Here is a 17,189-nt window from a genome sequence, read left to right as displayed (position 1 = left end):
TTCCCCTTAAGGACTTCACGACTTGTCGTAAGAAGCCCGAGACCCGGGGTGGTCTCTATCCTCTTTGGGGATACCCCTGGGTTATGCCCGAGAACTGTCCCACGTGGAGTTCTTGTGAGGACATGTTCTGGGCATGGGTGGAGACTCTTAAGTACTCACCCACGGAGTTACGGGAACTCCATGAAGATCAGCTGCTGTCCCGCCCTGGACCAGCGTGAACTTCGTGTGAGGTTTGCCCACTTGATCAGCAAGCGTATGCTGCCAAGGGACATCCTGAAGCGCGCGGCTTCTAGCGCTCACGATGAGCGCGGGTACGGTATGTATTCATCGACCGTACCCCGTTCGGGCAAGAAGCCCCGGACTACTTATGAAGCTGCCGCCGCTTCTGTTCCCAGATTGCGACAGCCTTCGGGCAGTCAATCAGGAGCCGTTCAATCGGCTCCCACGAGTTCTCGGAGTGGGCATAACCCCTCCACTTCACGAGGAGCTGTCGCTTGCCGCGACACCGTTGCTCCTGGAGGATCTGCTCCACGTGGAAGTGGGCTTCTCCATTCCGGTCAAGCAGGGGCGGAGGTGCCCTCGTACGAGTACGAGTACTCGGCGCCTCCCGAGAGCCACTCTCGTCCGAGTGCTCCGACTGCGGGTCCGACACAGGACCCTGAGGTTGACCGCCTCCGTCAACGTGTCCTCGTGCTTGAGATTGCACTTGGCCTTGGGGCTGGCGGAAATGCTGCCGCCCAGGCCGGGAATCAGGGCGAGCTCGCTCGTCTTGCGGGCCGCCTGGACCTGGTGGAGCGAGAGGTCGCGAGCCTGCACCTGCGGGTGGATCGCCGGGCCGCTTCGTCCGATCTGGACGAGGCCTTTCGCATGATCCGACGGATCGAGGCTTTGTTGCCACGTCCGGAGCCGCCTGCGGCACACTCCCAGACGTACGCGTATGGTGCGTACCCGGCGTACTCAGCGTACTCGGCGTATGGCGCCGGGGTCCGTTCGTATGGGGCCCCTCCGGCGTACGGTCTTGACCGCAGCCTTGTCGTCCCGACCGAGGCTTGGGTGCCTGCTCCGACGCCCTCGTCGACGACTGTGACCGGCCCTCGCTTCGAGGAGCTGGGTCAAGGGGGGTCTGCGAGTCAGCAACCCCCTGCGGGTCAAAGTACCGCTTAAGACATAGAACGTCGGGTGCGTCTTCATTGACTTTGGAAGGTCGATGGTGTACGACGCACCATGTCTGGCCAGGACTGCAAAAGGTCCGATGAAGCGGTGCTTCAGTTTGTTGCTGCCGACAGAGCTAACAGTGTCTAGAGGTAGGTTCCTCGTGTCTAGCAACACTAAGTCACCAACCTCAAATATACTTAAGTTTCCTCTTCCTTGTTTGTCTGAGTACTCCTTTTGCTTATCTTGGGCCGCTGCCATGGCATCGCGGACCCTGCTGACAATGTTCAGCTTGGTATCCATAAAGGATTCCACCTGTTTCCGCAGCGAAACCGGCCTCACATCCGAGACCTGGGAGGAAAGGGCTTTCCGAGCCTCTCCCCCACTTAGAATAGAGGAGTCAGTGTCTCCTCGAAGAGTGAGAGGCACCTGGGGTGGCGGAAGCCGTTCAAGTAGAACGGCGTGAACCCCGTGGACGCGTCCATCGCGTTTCTGAGCGCAAACCCAGCAACTGGAAGCTGCGTCGACCACGTACGTGGTGCTGCCGCGCACACACTGCGCAGAGTGTCCTCGAGCACTCGATTGACGCGCTCTGTTTGGCCGTCTGTCTGCGGATGGTCCGCAGTGGACATCCGCAGACGAGTTCCCAGTAAAGGGAACAGCGTTTTCCAAAACGCAGCAGTGAACCGCGGGTCTCGGTCCGAGACAATCGTCTCCGGGATACCGTGATAGCGGAACACGCCATCGACGAACAACCTTGCGGTTTGTTCGCCCGTTACAGTGACGGGTACTGGAGCAAGATGTACCATCTTGCTCAGCCGACACACGAACACCAAAATTCCGGTGTTGCCGTGTCTGTCGGCGGGAAGCCCAAAGATGAAGTCAAGACTCATCGACTTCCAACAATCAGCCGGTACGGGCAGGCTCTGTAGTGGAGCCGAAGAGTGCCCTGCGGGTTTGACCCGCTGACATGTTTCGCATGTCTTGACGTATCGGGCGACCCACTTGTACATGTGGGTCCACCAGAAGGACTGAGAGACCGACAGAAAGGTCTTCTCGCGACCCAAGTGGCCGCTGGAGGGCGCGTCATGCGCCTCCGCGAGGATGTCGAGCTTCCGATCCTCGTCGTTGGGTACGACCACCCGTGGAGGATCAGTGGGCTCCACCCGATAATAGAGGAGGCCCTCCTTCAACTCATATCGGTGGAGCCGTGAGCGCTGTCGCGACGAGAGCCAGTCGGACTTCGCGCTCGTTCCGGCCTTAAGGAACTTGACGATAGGCGCGACAGCCTCATCGTCCCGATACGCCATGCGTATCCGATCATATAGATCCGCTGTCACCCGCGTGATGTAGGCCAACTCATAGTCGGGACGCCGAGAGAGGGCGTCCGCAAGCACGTTGAGCTTGCCCGGCTTGTATTCGACGCGGAAGTTGTATTTCGCGAAGAAGGACTGCCACCTCGCCATCCTTTGGGAGAGGTGAGACGAGTTAGTCGCCGTCCTCAAGGACGCGTGGTCTGTGTAGATCACAAAGGGCCTAGATCCCAGAAGGTGAACACGGAGCTTCACAAGGGCATATTTCATTGCCAGGAGCTCCTTGTCGTGGACAGGGTAGTTCCGCTCGGCGGCTTTGAGCTGCCTGGACTGGAACGAGATGACTCGATCGTGTCCAGCCGTGTCGGCCTGCAGCAATGCACATCTGATGGCGTAATCGGAGGCATCGCAGACGACACGAAACGGCTTCGTCTCGTCCGGCAGGGTCAGGACAGGGGCCTCTTGGAGACTGGCCTTGATGCTGTCAAAAGCATCCTGGTGCTCTTGTTCCCAGCGCCAGTCGACGTCCTTCTGAAGGAGGCTCGACAAGGGCTTAGCGAAGCCCGCGTACCCAGCGCTGTACTTGTGAAGGTAGTTGGCCAAGCCCAACCACTTTCGAAGATCCTTCTGGGATCGGGGCGTCGGCCATGCTGCTATGGCCTTGACCTTGTCCGGGTCAGCCCGAACGCCCACGTTGCTGACGAAGCAACCGAGAACTTTAATCTCTGGTGACGCGAAAACGCACTTGTCGATGTTGGCGTAGAGCTTGTTCGCTCGCATCACGTCCAACACTCGACGGAGGTGTCCTAGATGCACCTCCATGGCCGTCTTGCCTCCCTCGGCACGGCTATGGACGAATATGTCGGCGAAGTACGTCTGTACGAAGGTACGCAAAGGGCGGAACAATTGCGTCACCAGGCGATTGAACGTCACCGGGGCGTTAGACAAGCCCTGCGGCATGACGAGCCACTCCCAAAGCATGCCGCTTGGAGTGCTTACCGCGGTGAGCGGGATGTCACTCTCTCGCATCAGGATTTGGTAGTATCCGTCTACCAAATCCAGCGCACTGTACAGTACGCTCCCGGCCATGTTGTTCAACAACACATCCTTTCGCGGGATCGGTGTTTGGGCCGGCACCGTTGCGTTGTTCAGCTTGTTATAAGCGTGAACCAGACGCCACTTTCCGTTCGGCTTCCGAACGCAGAAAGTCGGCGTCGAGTGCGGGGATTTCGATTCCCGCACCATGCCTGCCTTCGCTTTCGCGGCGAAGAAGGCATCAATGACCTCGCACTGTTCGCGCGGGAGAGGCCATTGCCTCGTGACACAATACTTTGTGCCGTACGCCTCGATCCGGTGGGAGTTGGGTCGGTGGGTGTTTGTTCACCACGTCCGCATACTCCGTCACCAAAGGATACACCGGATCCTTGGGGTTCTTGAGAATCTCAGAACCCAAGCGCGCCTGACGCTGCTTGTTCATGTCTTCCAGGACGTTCTCGTCCAAGACAGAGGAGGAGTTCAGCTCCTCCTGAGTGGTCTCAGGTTTCATGAGTATCATCTCAGCAATCTCTCCAGCCTTGAGGTTGGCCAGGAAAGACTCATCCGTCATTTTCTCGAGGTTCAGTATCTCCGCAACCTCTGGCAACGGTTCCAAGTGGACACCAGATGCCTTGACGGGTAAACCTGTCTCGCCATCGAAGATGTGATAACACTCTTCCACCGGCCTTGTCGGAGGAGCCCGGGCCCTGGACTCCGAGTCGCTTGAAGCGACGTCGATCGGAACAAAGTTCGGATCCGACTTGAGGCGGCGGCGGTGTCTTTGCCGACGGCGTCTGTGACGGGGAGCTTTGCTGCCCACGTCTAGGGATGTCGTCGCTACGACATCCGAGGCACTCGTGGCCTCGTGTGATACTGTTGTACCCACACAGGAAGCGTGTTCAACGCCTTCCTCTTCAGTTAAGGTCTGGGCGACCGCGTGTGGCACTGTGTTACCCACACAGGAAGCGTGCTCAACGCCTTCCTCTTCAGTTAAGGTCTGGGCGACCGCGTGTGGCACTGTGTTACCCACACAGGAAGCGTATCCGACGTCTTCCTCGTCAGTTAAGGTCTGGGCGACCGTGAGTGGAGCTCTGTTACTTACTCTGAACACGCTGTTTTCAGTGTTCGTGACAGCTGCAGCTGTCTGCGGAACTAAGCTACCCGCCTGTGGACCTAAGTTACTCACTTGGCCAGCGCCTCTTCTGGGCGCTGCCACCATCAAAGCATCCTCGGAGTCGTCATATACGTCGACGACTCCCAAGCATCTGCCGAATGCTTTGGTACCCTGGCAGCCCTTGCGGGCGCCCCGGGTCCTGACAGAGGTGGGAACATGACTCACCAATGCTCTGTCGGACTGCGCAGGGCGGCTGGCACCGATTGCCTTGCCTCACCAGTCGATCCAGGGCTCGTGCTTCTCAAGCCAGGGCATGCCCAGGATCATATCATATGGATCCATATCGAGAACAGTGAACTGTTCGAGGCTGTCAAAGTCTTCAAACTTGACAGCCAGATCCACTTGGACGTTGGGGACAGTGACGACCTTCCCGTCGGCCAGTCGCACTGACACCGTCCCGTTGCCCTTGCTTTCTCTCAAAGCTTCGGACAACTTGTTGCTGTTACGAGCAACCGTCTGGCGGCGAGCGAAATTCTTCGACGCCCCAGAGTCAATCAAGATCCTAAAGGGATGATCGTATCCCCGTACACATCCGTGTACTACGAGCAACCCGCCGCTGCTCTTCGCCGATTCGAGAGTGCGAAGACTCTCAGGGGCTAAGTCCCCGTGGTACGCGCCACCCGCGCACCCATCACGAAGACTTAGTTCTTCCCCAGTAGGGCGCCCCGCCCCTACTGGTTCCCTGCGTTCCCCTGTCCCCGGGATCCTGGCTTCTGCCAGCGACCCTTGAGGACGGGCTTGGGGAAGGACCGTCTGCGGAGTCTTTCCGCGGGACAGTCGCGCTTGAAGTGGCCCATCTTCCCACAGCCGAAGCAGCGGATGTCACGCTGTTCGGCGGACCCGAGTTCCATGGGAACTGGTCCGTTGGGGCTTATTCGACCGGGAGCCGATAAGGAGCTCCCAGGCCACGCTGAGGCCGGCGTACGCGCCTGGCGATGGCTGTGCTCTTCTTGAAGCGCCACTTGAAATGCCTCTTCAAGGGTGCCTGCCTGCACCCGGAACAGCTGAGTGCGTGCGGGGCCCACTCGAAGGCCGTCCATGAACACAGTCATCTTGATGTGTTCATTGAGTGGGTTTCCCACTAGGGACGCCGTGAGCTCCCGTATCTCTTGCACATACTCGTGCAGCTCGCGCCTTCCTTGTTTACACGCGAGGAAGCGCGAACGCTGGCGGTACTCGTAGTTAGCCGGGAGGAACGCGGCTCGGAGCTGTTCGCACAGCTGAGCCCAGGATGTGAAACATCCAGGGGATGTTGCTTCCCGAGTGTACACCCAACTCTTAGCACGACCGCTAAGGTTGGAGAGTGCAAAAGCAACACGCAGTTGCTCGGTCGAGATCAGAGCCGCGTCCATTGCGAGCTCTACTTCTCGGACCCAGAAGTGAAGGTTCTCGCCTTCCTTCCCTTCATACGGCTTTACCTTCAGCCGTATTGGCTTCGGGTGAGGCGGGTTTGCTTCCGCCGCCGGAGCCTGCAGGTTCTCCCGCACATGCGCGATGAGGCCCTGCTCGTACGCGTCGAATGCATTGACGCGCTCGAGCTGCTCAGCCGGTGTTGGAACCACCAGGCTCTGCAGGGCCTCCATCCCGAAGATGCCTGCCATCTTCCGAACCGACTCGAACTGAGAGTCGTTCAAATGGGAGAAGTCGTTCCTATCCATGGCAACGAACTTCGGAGGCTCAGGTAGTCTACCCGCGATGGCGTGGATTGACTACAAGTGCTACCAAGTGTAACGGGGTCACACAGCACCTCGCGCAAGAGGAAGTTATCTTCCGAGAGTATACAAACTCTCAGTGAACGGCAGTTCACAGGTCCCCTCTTTTATTAAAGAGAGCGAAGTGACCCAAATAAGGTAGATTGTAAACTGAGTATATTTATAGGTAGATTAAGTTTGGGTTTAATACAAACTGTTAGTTACCTATAGAAATGCAATGTCATTTAACCAATGGTTGGCTTTGAACGACCTTGGTACCTTGTACCAAATATCTCGGAGTATGACGTGTCATACTCCTGAAGTGTGAAGTGTCACACTTCATGTAACCAGGGTACACTTAGGGCTACGTACCCCGTTACATGTACCCCTTTAATTATGTCCAATCAAGTGGAGGTGTGGGTTGAGCGGAGGTTTACTCAGTTGGCCCAAAGCCGACAAAAATAGCAATATTATGGACACTCCTGATACTCAAGTGTGACGTGTCACACTTCATGTAGCCAGGGGTACACGTTAAAAATCAGAAACCAAACCTCCTCCGCCATTTCTCGCCACCCGCCGCCATCGTACCCTATCAACCAACGCTCAAGGTTCACTACGCTTTAATCGTAATATTTCCTGTCAAAAAAATAGAAAAAAATTGACTAAGAGTCACGAAATAACCTCTGCTGAGGTTTTACTCTGATGTTGTGTGTTACATCGTAGTTGTTGTTCGAGCATGGAGAAGGACGAGTTGCTCAAGGAGCTGTCGCTCCAGGAGAAACTCGCTTATTTTTTCTGTTCATATGTGCACGAGGAGGCTGTGGACCCGGAAGTAGACGGTGATGCCGTGCGACGCTGGGAAAAGATCATGGTGTCGCGTCGAAAGTCCCGCGAGCGCGTGTGCATCCTGGTGAACCAGATGGAGAACACGTCGGCAGCCAACGTGCGCACGTTGGATAAGAGCTACCGTGCTAGACGCGAGCTACTTCTGCTGTCTGAGGGCACGATTCGCACTGCGGCTAGCAGTGGTGTGTCATCGTCTGGTCGCGGGGGTGTCCAAGCCCAAGTGGAGATTGCTAAAGCGAACAACGAGCTGCTGCAGGAGTGCGGCGCTCTCACAGTATTCACCGAGCGTCTTCAACGCTCGATACATGCGTTCCGAGGCCTAAATTTTCAGCATTTGGACCTGGATCAGGTGGACGTGCTCATCAACGACCTTCAGCAGGACATGGTGCTCGTGTATCTTCTGATTATCTTCAACGCGCACAAGAAGAACGCCGTGTTCGACCGACAGCTCATGATGATCGGCATCATGGGCCCGTCATACTCGCTGGTGTCTATCCTGGACTGCCTCAGCCAGCTCAATGTGCTTCCTGGATTCCCCATCAAGAGATTGCTACTGCTCTTTTACGAGTGGTTCTCTGCTGTATTGGGCGGATTCGACGAACTTAATGCACTGAAACGCCTGCGTCGTGAGCAGAGTGACATCGACCCTTCCATTCTTAAGGACGATGCTGAGGGCGTGCTGCACTGCAAGACGTTCAAGCCGTACAACGACACGATTCAACTTGATCCACAGGACCCGTACTACCTTCAAAAGAAAAAGTTCGCGAAGAAACGCGAGGGGATCCACAATAGATATCTGCACAGGGCTAACTACGAGCTGAAGTCACAGCAGTCTAGTGATGCTGATCTTGCAATAAAGCCGCTCGACACACTCGATGACGAATGGGAAGTGCGTGTAGAGACGCTGTATCAGCTGTTCCTGCCCTGTATGCGCGACTACACTACGTTCCTGGGAAACCTCGTGACTCTGTCTTGTGGTAGCGCGCTCAATGCGCGTGATAAGAAGACGTTTTACTCGCGACGACCCTCAGGTGCTGAGCAATACGGTATGACCGACTTTTCTGCTCCTGGCGGCGAGACCAGCAACGATAATCAATTCTGGAAGTGGATTCTTCGCGAGAAGGCAATTGTCCTTGACGTGTCAAACTTGATCATCCTGCTGATTTACAAACACTTCCGCGCAAGTCATGCGTGCAAGGCCGAGTACTTTATGCAGTTTTTCTTGGAGGCCAACGTGCTGGCAACGATGACAAAGTTCATGAATAAGGATATTGGTACGTACCTTCAGGTATCTCGTCAAGAGTCCGATGAAGCAAAGACTGGGTTCTATGGGCTTGAAAAGGAGTTGGAAAAGCGCACCATCCGCTTTGAGGAAGACATGAACGAGTATTCTATTCAGTCTACAAGGACGATCACGAGCATTTTGCGAATTTTGCAGAAGCTGACCAAGAGGAAACCCAACATCATCAAAAATGCTCTTTGCCGAGGGCAAACAATCGTCTGGCTAAAGGTATGTCGGACGTTGGGAGTTAATTCTTCTTTCTTGTGCTTGTTTTCATACTGACTGGTTTTACGCGCTGTCTTTTTCGTGGGCACAGCGCGTGGTAGCTTTGCAGATCCCGTTGCCGCGACTATATGCTCTTAAACTCGTGAAGTCTCAAGCAAAGTATTTAGGCCACCAGGTTTGCTGTGTTAATTTTTTTGGAGCGCTTATGTAAGATGGCATTTGTTCATTAACTTGTGTTTTTTTTGTATGCTGCACACAGTGGGTGAAGAAGTACACGTGTTTCAGCATGCTCACCGAGATCTATCTTCACGTGCGACCAGAGCTCGATGATGACTGGCTGCACTATGAGGACGACGATCTGAATAAACCTCCGACCCAGGACTCGGTCGAGCGGCTTATTTTTGGAGAGATGCAAGCGTATCATCACAAGCACTACTTCGATTCTCCATTTGGAGGTGTCAAACCGCTTCCTGCTGGGGCTTCGATGATTTGTGAGGATCGTAAGGAGCTAGACTCGGACTTGTTCATCTCCGATGGCGGACGCTTGGCGAAGATGTACAGTGCAATTAAGCTGGATCCTGTCAACTTTTGCAAGCAATACGAGAAGTGGCTTGACGCAGAGAACCTCAAGCATGATTCTACGGCCGATACCGCACCGCTTCCACTTTTATTCGAGTGAAGAATGATCATAGTAGGTGCTGATTGTTTAATGAATTCTTCTTGTCTTCCACGCAAACATGGATTCCCATTTATTTTCTGTTTTTCTTCTTGTACTAAACAAATACAACTACTACTAGTAGTAGTATCAAAGTCTTGAGAAGGATGGTAACGCAAGTACCTGTACTATCAAGAGATGAAGCGCACTAGGCAGAGCGCTGTGTAGAGAAGATCTGGTAGACGAGCATCATAGTTGAGTACTTTGCACGTCGGAAGCTGTCGAACTGGTAGTGGTGCTCTTCACAATTCTTTAGCATATTGGGGCGGCAGTCAAGGAACGGGCACGACATCTCCAGTTCCTCCGTCTTGCTATTGCTGCAGGCTTCAGCGAAGTTGGCCGGAGCAACTTTAGTAAGCACCGCCTTCTGTCCAGAAGCAGGAGCGATTGCCTCCGCTACTGCACCCTGGCACTTGCTGCAGTAGTATGCGTCTACATTGATCGCTCGCCAGTAAGCAGCGTTGACTATCAGCTGCTTACAGGCGGCGCACGTTGGTTGCAAGGCAATGACAAAGAGTGACTCGCATGCCGACTTCACCGATTCACTGACTTTCTTGCGGAACTTTGCACTGCTCACGCCTGCAGTGTTTGCTTCCTTTCTTCCCCTCTTTGGAGGTGAGGCAGCAACCCGCTCGGCTTCGCTGGGCCAGTAGTCGCCGTCAAAGTATGGGGGGAGCTGCGTATCAAGAGTTTCTTCCAGGAGCTCGAATCCGTGTTTGTACAGGTCGTCGCAAGCAAACACGACTCCCAGCTCCTTCGCCTTTTTGGCCATAATCAGGTACCACTGCAGAAGGCGCTCTTTGCCTGGGTTTTTCTGAAAAGAAGGATGGCACCAATAAATGAAATCACCGCCACGCGTGGTAGGGCATGCCCAAATATGTGCATACTCGTATCCCTTGGCTTTGCAAGAAGCCAGGTACGAGATGAGGATCTGGTGATACAAGCTCGTACGTACATGACGCGGACGCATGTACACCAGACTATCAAGGTACGCAATGTACGTCCGGTTGCGGTTGACAGGCACCTGGCAGTACTTATCATACTCCTGAACATACCTGAATGCACCAAGCAACGAAATGAGCTTCCATCACTAGAAATTCAACGAATACATGAAAATGAATCCACTTACATAGAAAAGATGCAGACTTCGACACCGTTAATCATCTGAAAGACGAAGATGACCTTCGAGGTGTAATCGATGGTTTGTGGGAACTAATTAAGTAAGATCAAAAGGTTAGTTCGTGAACACTTCAGCTAAAAGACAGCCTGAGCTTACCTCTTGCGATGCAGACCGAAAGTTCTCGCGCACAACGGAGCTCACGTGACACGAGCTTTTGATCGAGGACACTACTTTCACAACAATGGATTGTGCTGCTTCGTGTTCGCCGAGATTTTCCAAATGCTGCTGCACCCACTTCTGCATAAACCGCGATACACCACACGACTGTAGATTTTGGCTTGTCACGAAACTAGACGCAGTGCTCGCGTCCACGGCATCTAAATCTACTCGTGTCAAATAGTCAAACACCTTTTCTTCGATCTGCTCATCAAACCCAAGCGCTCGTGTAAAATCTTTAGTGAACGGTCTGCGCTTGAGCGCGGGACTGTGAGACCCCAACAAGTCTTTACCAACTTTCACAGGGAAATCCTCGACGGATGTTTCCATCGGAGACATACCCAGCTCGTTGTTCTTTTCCTCTGCATCAAGCTCCTCAAGACGACAGAGCGGACACGTGTACATCACTTCTTCCTCTTCATCAGCGTTCTCGCAGGCATTGAACAGCGCACAGATCTGATGCACCCAGCCGCTACATTGGTCACACTGCACCCAAGGCTCCGTCAGCTCATCCATAAATTTGGCCTTCAGCAGAGCAAACTTCGACAATGTATTGTCTGTCGATGGAGTGGGGTGTTCATGGTCTGTAATCGTAGAAGGTAATACCTTTATAGTTAGTTCCTTGGGAAGTGAGGTGAAGCACTTGGAGCACCAGTGGTACTGTCCATCGGGGGTCTTGTAGTACACTGCATGGCGTTTAATGCGCTGGCGGCACGCCCCTGAGCACATAACGAACGGCGGCTCGAAATTGATGCACTTCTCATTGCACATCCCACATACGTTATCGAGGCAGAATGGGCACGAGTGTTCATCACGACGCTTGGTCATCGCTTCAGCTTTGGCCTTATACTTTGCGTAGTCTGCCTCAAATTCCTTGAGCAACATTGCCGCCGACTCGTGTACAATGTGTCCCGGTGGGTTAAACAGGCAGGCGTTGTTAAACACGAGGCGGATCGCATCTGCACATTCGTCAGCCGTGGCATATTCGAGATTCAAGCATTTGTTTTTGACGATAGCCAAGTCCATGGGATGCTTGACAACTTCGAAGTAGTGCGGAATGTTCCACACCTCTGGGTCTACCCGCACATTGAAAAAGCCGTGGTTCCCCTTGTGGAACATGAGCTTGGACACGATAGCCAGCAGCGGCCGCAGAAACAGCTCACGCCGTACGTCTCGAAGGTGCTGCCGGATTTGCTCGGCTGATGCGGAGTTCAGAGGTGACAAGGCAGCACTGCGACTGCCGCTACGAACAGCAAGGCGCCGCTGTCTGCGGATAACAACAGCTTCAGCGTTTCCATCTTCCGTTTCCTGGACACAGAGCTCGCGCTCTTTCACTTCAAGCTTCAGCTTTTTGTCGCTTAGTACGAACGTAGGCGTGGCGCCCAGCGCGCGCTTCACACCATGCGGAGTCATCGTGGCGTTCGCGGGCGCAGGAGTAGCCAGGCTCCCGCCACTCGGCTCCAGTGTGGGCGCGAGCTGCTCGGAAGCCTGAAGCTCAAAGGCAGCCGGAGATTTCCCGCCCTCACACGACAAAGCTCGTGTGTCGTTTAAACCCATTGGGGCGGGGGCCATGCCAGAATGTAGGTTTTGTCTTTGTATTTGTAAGTCTCTGCAGTTTTGGGCCACTTGCTCGGGTGAGATGGCATCCAAATATGAGGCCAGCGGGCGACTCACCGCCATACAGACTGCAGGTCAAAAGTAGGAGAGAGGCGAAACGGATTCTTCTGGAAGAAAATGGATCGGTGCTACTATTGGCTAAAACGCTCGCGCAAACGGACGGCAAAAATGTGTGTTCGGTCGGTCGGTCGGTCGGGAATATTTTTGGTACTGTACTGTGAACGACCAATTTTGCAACGCGTTACATAGGGGAAAAACTATGGAGCTCGAGGTTTCGGAGATCGAGGTTGCAAGAGAGGATCCATGAAACCTCAAATGAGTTATTGTTAGTACGTTACACTTAAAATATTAACATAAAAACTTTATTCATTATTATTTGTACTCGAAGAGGAAAGCAATAATTTCTAATCTAAAAACAACCTATCATCCTGTAGTCCTGTGCATCTATTCTTATCGGGTCGCCTTGATTCCACGGAGGCAAACACTCACTTTAAAAGATGCAGTCTGCGCAAACTGACTCGACCATCACGTTTGAGATCCCTGTACTGTCTGAACAAGAGTTTGATTCTTTTGATGACGCTGAGCTCGCTCTTCACACGTGGAACAAACAGCATGGACTTGAGGTGACTCGGGCGCACAACAAGAAGAACAAGCTCAAGGTGATACGCCAACGAGACTACCAGTGCGACCGCAACGGTAAAACACAAAATAATCGAGGTCTCAGAGAAAATGAGCGAGTTCGGACTGCGCGTGGAACCAGTAAAACGGGCTGCTCTATGAAGATCCGTCTAGAAGCTGTCGACCCCAACAATTGTGCGGGAAAATGGAAAATAATTCACTTGAACGGTTCAAAATTGCACAACCATCCAGCATCTCGTGATCCAAGCGTCCACCCAGGGCACCGCCGTCGTGATTTAGAGCGACACATTACTGGTCAAATTTCGAGCTTGGATTTGGTTGCTTCTCAATCGGCTGTCGGGGTTTCTCCGGAGGTCGTTATGGCAACTTTGCTACATGCTGATCCCGCTTCCTCTGTGACGTCAAAGGACATTGCTAACAGATAAAATTTCGACCGACGTGAGGAATTATCAAACGACACACCGACTGAAGTTCTTTTGAAGAAGCTAGAAGGGAATAATTTTTTCTATAAGTACGAGATCAACCCGGACACTTCTCGGCTGCAGTACCTCTTCTGGTCACATCCCGATATTCGCCAGTTTCACAAGTTGTTTTCTAACGTGTTAATTATGGATTGCACATACAAAACCAATCGATACGACCTTCCTTTACTGAACATCATCGCCATGACGAATATGAACACAGTGCTACCTATTGCACAGTGCTGGCTTCCCGGTGAGACCGAAGCAGATTTTACTTGGGCTCTCACACAACTCTCCGAGTTAATGACATCCAATGGTGCTACGAGTCCTTCCGTAATTCTAACTGATCGCGCTCTTGCCTGTATGAATGCTATCGACTTTAAGTTTCGAAACGTACCTGCGCATATCTGCCGAATCGAAACGTGTTGGCCAAGACCAGAACGGTTTTCGGTCAAGTCGAAGTCGTAAACCCAGCACCTGGTCAGGACAAATTTCAAAACAGTGTAGCCACAGATCAATTTATGGAATTGTTTCACAACACGGTTGATTCGACTGATGAACCGACATTTGAAGAAAATCGGAAATTGATTAGAGCGATGAGCTCGGAATTTGCGGATTACTTGGAATTACACTGGTGGAAATACAAGGAGAAGCTGGTTGCATGCTGGACGTCCCAATACTTGCACTTTGGATACCGAGACACATCGGCGGTAGAAGGTACCCACGCCAAATGCAAAGCTTGGCTTGAGACGTCTCGAGGAGACTTGTACAAGGTGTTCGCAAAAATGCTCCCCTGGTGAAAAACGTGCATACGTAACGTGAGCCTCGCTACTGAAAGGGACTTCTCTAAAATACCTCACGCACTACAAGATGATCGCTACTCTGCGGTGGTACTGCTTGTAAGCAGATTGCGCTCCTTGAAACAGAGGCTCTTTGGAAGGAAGCCTTGCGAATAGTCAGGAGGGGACTACACACAGAGCCATGTTCAGGAACCTTCAAACGTACGAGAGGCAGACCTTGTGTCCATGACTTGATTGTTCTGATCAAGTCTGAACGTCAACAAAAATTACTCTTGGAGCAATTTCATTGGCACTGGTTGACGTGGAGAGGCCGTGATCAAGAGCGAGAAAGGAGAGTTCTAGAGCCTGCACCAGCACGATGAAGCAGGCCTAAACGCCGCAAGACGTCAAGCCACAAGAAGAACCACGGAGACTCTGGTACAGCTCGAGAACCCACACTGAGTGAGCGAATCGACCAAAATCATCCTGCTTCACCCCCGTCGCTCCTAGCAAACGTCACTTTCCAACCGATACTTCCGGCACTTTCGACAGTACTTGCTAGTCAAACACAGAGTGCTGAGGTCGATCCACCTATTTGGAGGATTATCTACCACCACGAACCTGGGGTTTTGCTGGAAACAGACCGTACTAGATGAACTCCTCCGCAACGATGCCACAAAAACTCCATTTAATAACGCTCATTCATTTTTTAATTAAAAAAAACGGTTATGTTTTATGAATTCAGTTGTATGAAATTCTTGGTAAGATGTTATTTCGAAAATTAAGAGCAATATTTGTGCTCTTAGAAGTGTTGCGGTGTCATTAAGATCATATACTGTAAATGTAAGAGATACTTGTGAGAAAAATAAGACTGAAAAGTGTGCACCGATTTATAATTACAACTTAGACCAAATTTGATTTTATTTTATCAAAATCAAATTTATTCATTTTTTAATGATCTTCTCTTTTGACCTTTTGTTTTATGCATCCTACCTATCTTTTGTGTTCTTATTAGCGATTTAAAGTTTCTAAGCGGGCCATAAGCTGTTTGATCAAAGTGTCGGTGGTAGAAAGCCCTGTGTTGTGTTTTATCCGACGAAGCCGCTCTTGCAGATTGACTGTGACGATCTCCGAACTGTTGGGTATTTTGGTTAAGAGGTTGTCGAGGATCGCGCTTACTGACCCTCCATCAAGGTAGGTGTCAATTCCTCTCCGTGAGTGCCATCCGCGGAGCGCTTCTTCTTCTGTGTCTTCTCCACCCGCCGCTTTAGCTGATAATGTTTTCTGTCTCTTCGAAACACGTAGAATTGAATCACAGGGGTTGTAGCTGCGTGGCTCCCGAAGTCGCTTATTAGCCATGGCTAAAATGGATATTGAATGCAGGTCAGCGACGATGAGTGATGGAATGAGCATGTTCCTGTTACTATTACTTTCTGTATTGACTTAAAAACTCTATCAAAGGCTAAATTTTATAAAATTATATTTGTTTTGCTTTAAAGAAAATCTGGGAAGTTTTATTTTTTATTAGGCTGCTCGGCTTAGCGGTTTAAAAGCTCGAGGCGAGTGGTAAGCTGCGTGCTCAAAGTGTCGGAGGTAGAAAGCCCTGCGTTTTGCTTAAGTAGACAGAGACGCTCGGCTAGATTTAGCGATACAATCTCAGAGGTGCCCGGAATTTCGCTCAAGAGAACGTCGAGGACCTTGCTCGTCGGCATTCGTGCAAGCGAGATGTTCCACTTGCGCCGGTTGTAGTAGGCCTTGTTTTGAACTTTACGCCTCGCCTTCTTCTCTGCAACACGCTTCTTCACCGACCGCTTATCACATTTGTTTTTCTTCTTTAGGTGTCGCTTCATAGAATAAGAGCTTGCGAATGTCTTCTTGCATTTGGGGCAGCGCTTGTCTGCAGCCTTCTTCGGTTTGCCACCCATGGCCGAATGAGAACTGAAAAACAAGAACCGATTACACTTGATTGATTGAACCAGATATAATACTAAATACTAGAAGTTTTTATTTTCATTAAATCGACGATTGATAGAATGAGATACATAAATCAGCTAATAAAAATGAATGAGTGCAGAAATTTCAAATTTCAAAAACAGATGCACTCATTTCCTCTTTGAGGCAAACATGTGAACCTCGAGCTCCGAAACCTCGAGCTCCATAGTTTTCCCCTATATCATCAGCCAATGGGTTGCCTTTGACGACCCTGGTACCATGTACCAGGTATCTTAAATGTAGCCAGGGGTACACTTGGGGCTATGTAACGGGAAAAAAACTATAGGTAGCACTGTGTTCATATTCGTCATGGCGATGATGTTCAGTAAAGGAAGGTCGTATCGATTGGTTTTGTATGTGCAATCCACAATTAACACGTTAGAAAACAACTTGTGAAACTGGCGAATATCGGGATGTGACCAGAAGAGGTACTGCAGCCGAGAAGTGTCCGGGTTGATCTCGTACTTATAGAAAAAATTATTCCCTTCTAGCTTCTTCAAAAGAACTTCAGTCGGTGTGTCGTTTGATAATTCCTCACGTCGGTCGAAATTTTATCTGTTAGCAATGTCCTTTGACGTCACAGAGGAAGCGGGATCAGCATGTAGCAAAGTTGCCATAACGACCTCCGGAGAAACCCCGACAGCCGATTGAGAAGCAACCAAATCCAAGCTCGAAATTTGACCAGTAATGTGTCGCTCTAAATCACGACGGCGGTGCCCTGGGTGGACGCTTGGATCACGAGATGCTGGATGGTTGTGCAATTTTGAGCCGTTCAAGTGAATTATTTTCCATTTTCCCGCACAATTGTTGGGGTCGACAGCTTCTAGACGGATCTTCATAGAGCAGCCCGTTTTACTGGTTCCACGCGCAGTCCGAACTCGCTCATTTTCTCTGAGACCTCGATTATTTTGTGTTTTACCGTTGCGGTCGCA

General features: G+C 51.7%; 3 protein-coding genes across 3 annotated transcripts; 1 reads left to right on the top strand and 2 right to left on the bottom strand.

Annotated features, from left to right (window-relative positions):
• Positions 1-7,101: 7,101 nt before the first annotated feature.
• On the top strand, positions 7,102-9,397 carry PITG_18028 (uncharacterized protein; the record flags this gene model as incomplete). Its single annotated transcript, XM_002997912.1, has 3 exons — positions 7,102-8,721; positions 8,810-8,893; positions 8,978-9,397. 3 exons carry the CDS (start codon positions 7,102-7,104, stop codon positions 9,395-9,397), a joined length of 2,124 nt encoding a protein of 707 aa, XP_002997958.1.
• A 57-nt stretch (positions 9,398-9,454) lies between these two features.
• Positions 9,455-12,341, bottom strand: PITG_18027 (histone acetyltransferase, putative; the record flags this gene model as incomplete). The annotated part of the gene is made up of 3 exons (XM_002997911.1): positions 9,455-10,488; positions 10,563-10,645; positions 10,710-12,341. The coding sequence occupies 3 exons, from the start codon at positions 12,339-12,341 to the stop codon at positions 9,582-9,584; spliced, it is 2,622 nt and encodes an 873-aa protein (XP_002997957.1).
• Positions 12,342-15,803: 3,462 nt separating this feature from the next.
• PITG_18026 (uncharacterized protein) lies at positions 15,804-16,190 on the bottom strand (the record flags this gene model as incomplete). Its single annotated transcript, XM_002997910.1, has 1 exon — positions 15,804-16,190. One exon carries the CDS (start codon positions 16,188-16,190, stop codon positions 15,804-15,806), a length of 387 nt encoding a protein of 128 aa, XP_002997956.1.
• Positions 16,191-17,189: the final 999 nt, after the last annotated feature.

The sequence above is a fragment of the Phytophthora infestans genome, genomic scaffold, assembly GCF_000142945.1.
Source record: "Phytophthora infestans T30-4 supercont1.65 genomic scaffold, whole genome shotgun sequence".
Taxonomy (NCBI): domain Eukaryota; phylum Oomycota; class Peronosporomycetes; order Peronosporales; family Peronosporaceae; genus Phytophthora; species Phytophthora infestans.
Note: the sequence above shows the minus strand (reverse complement) of the source record. Positions and strands in the feature narration are given on the sequence as shown.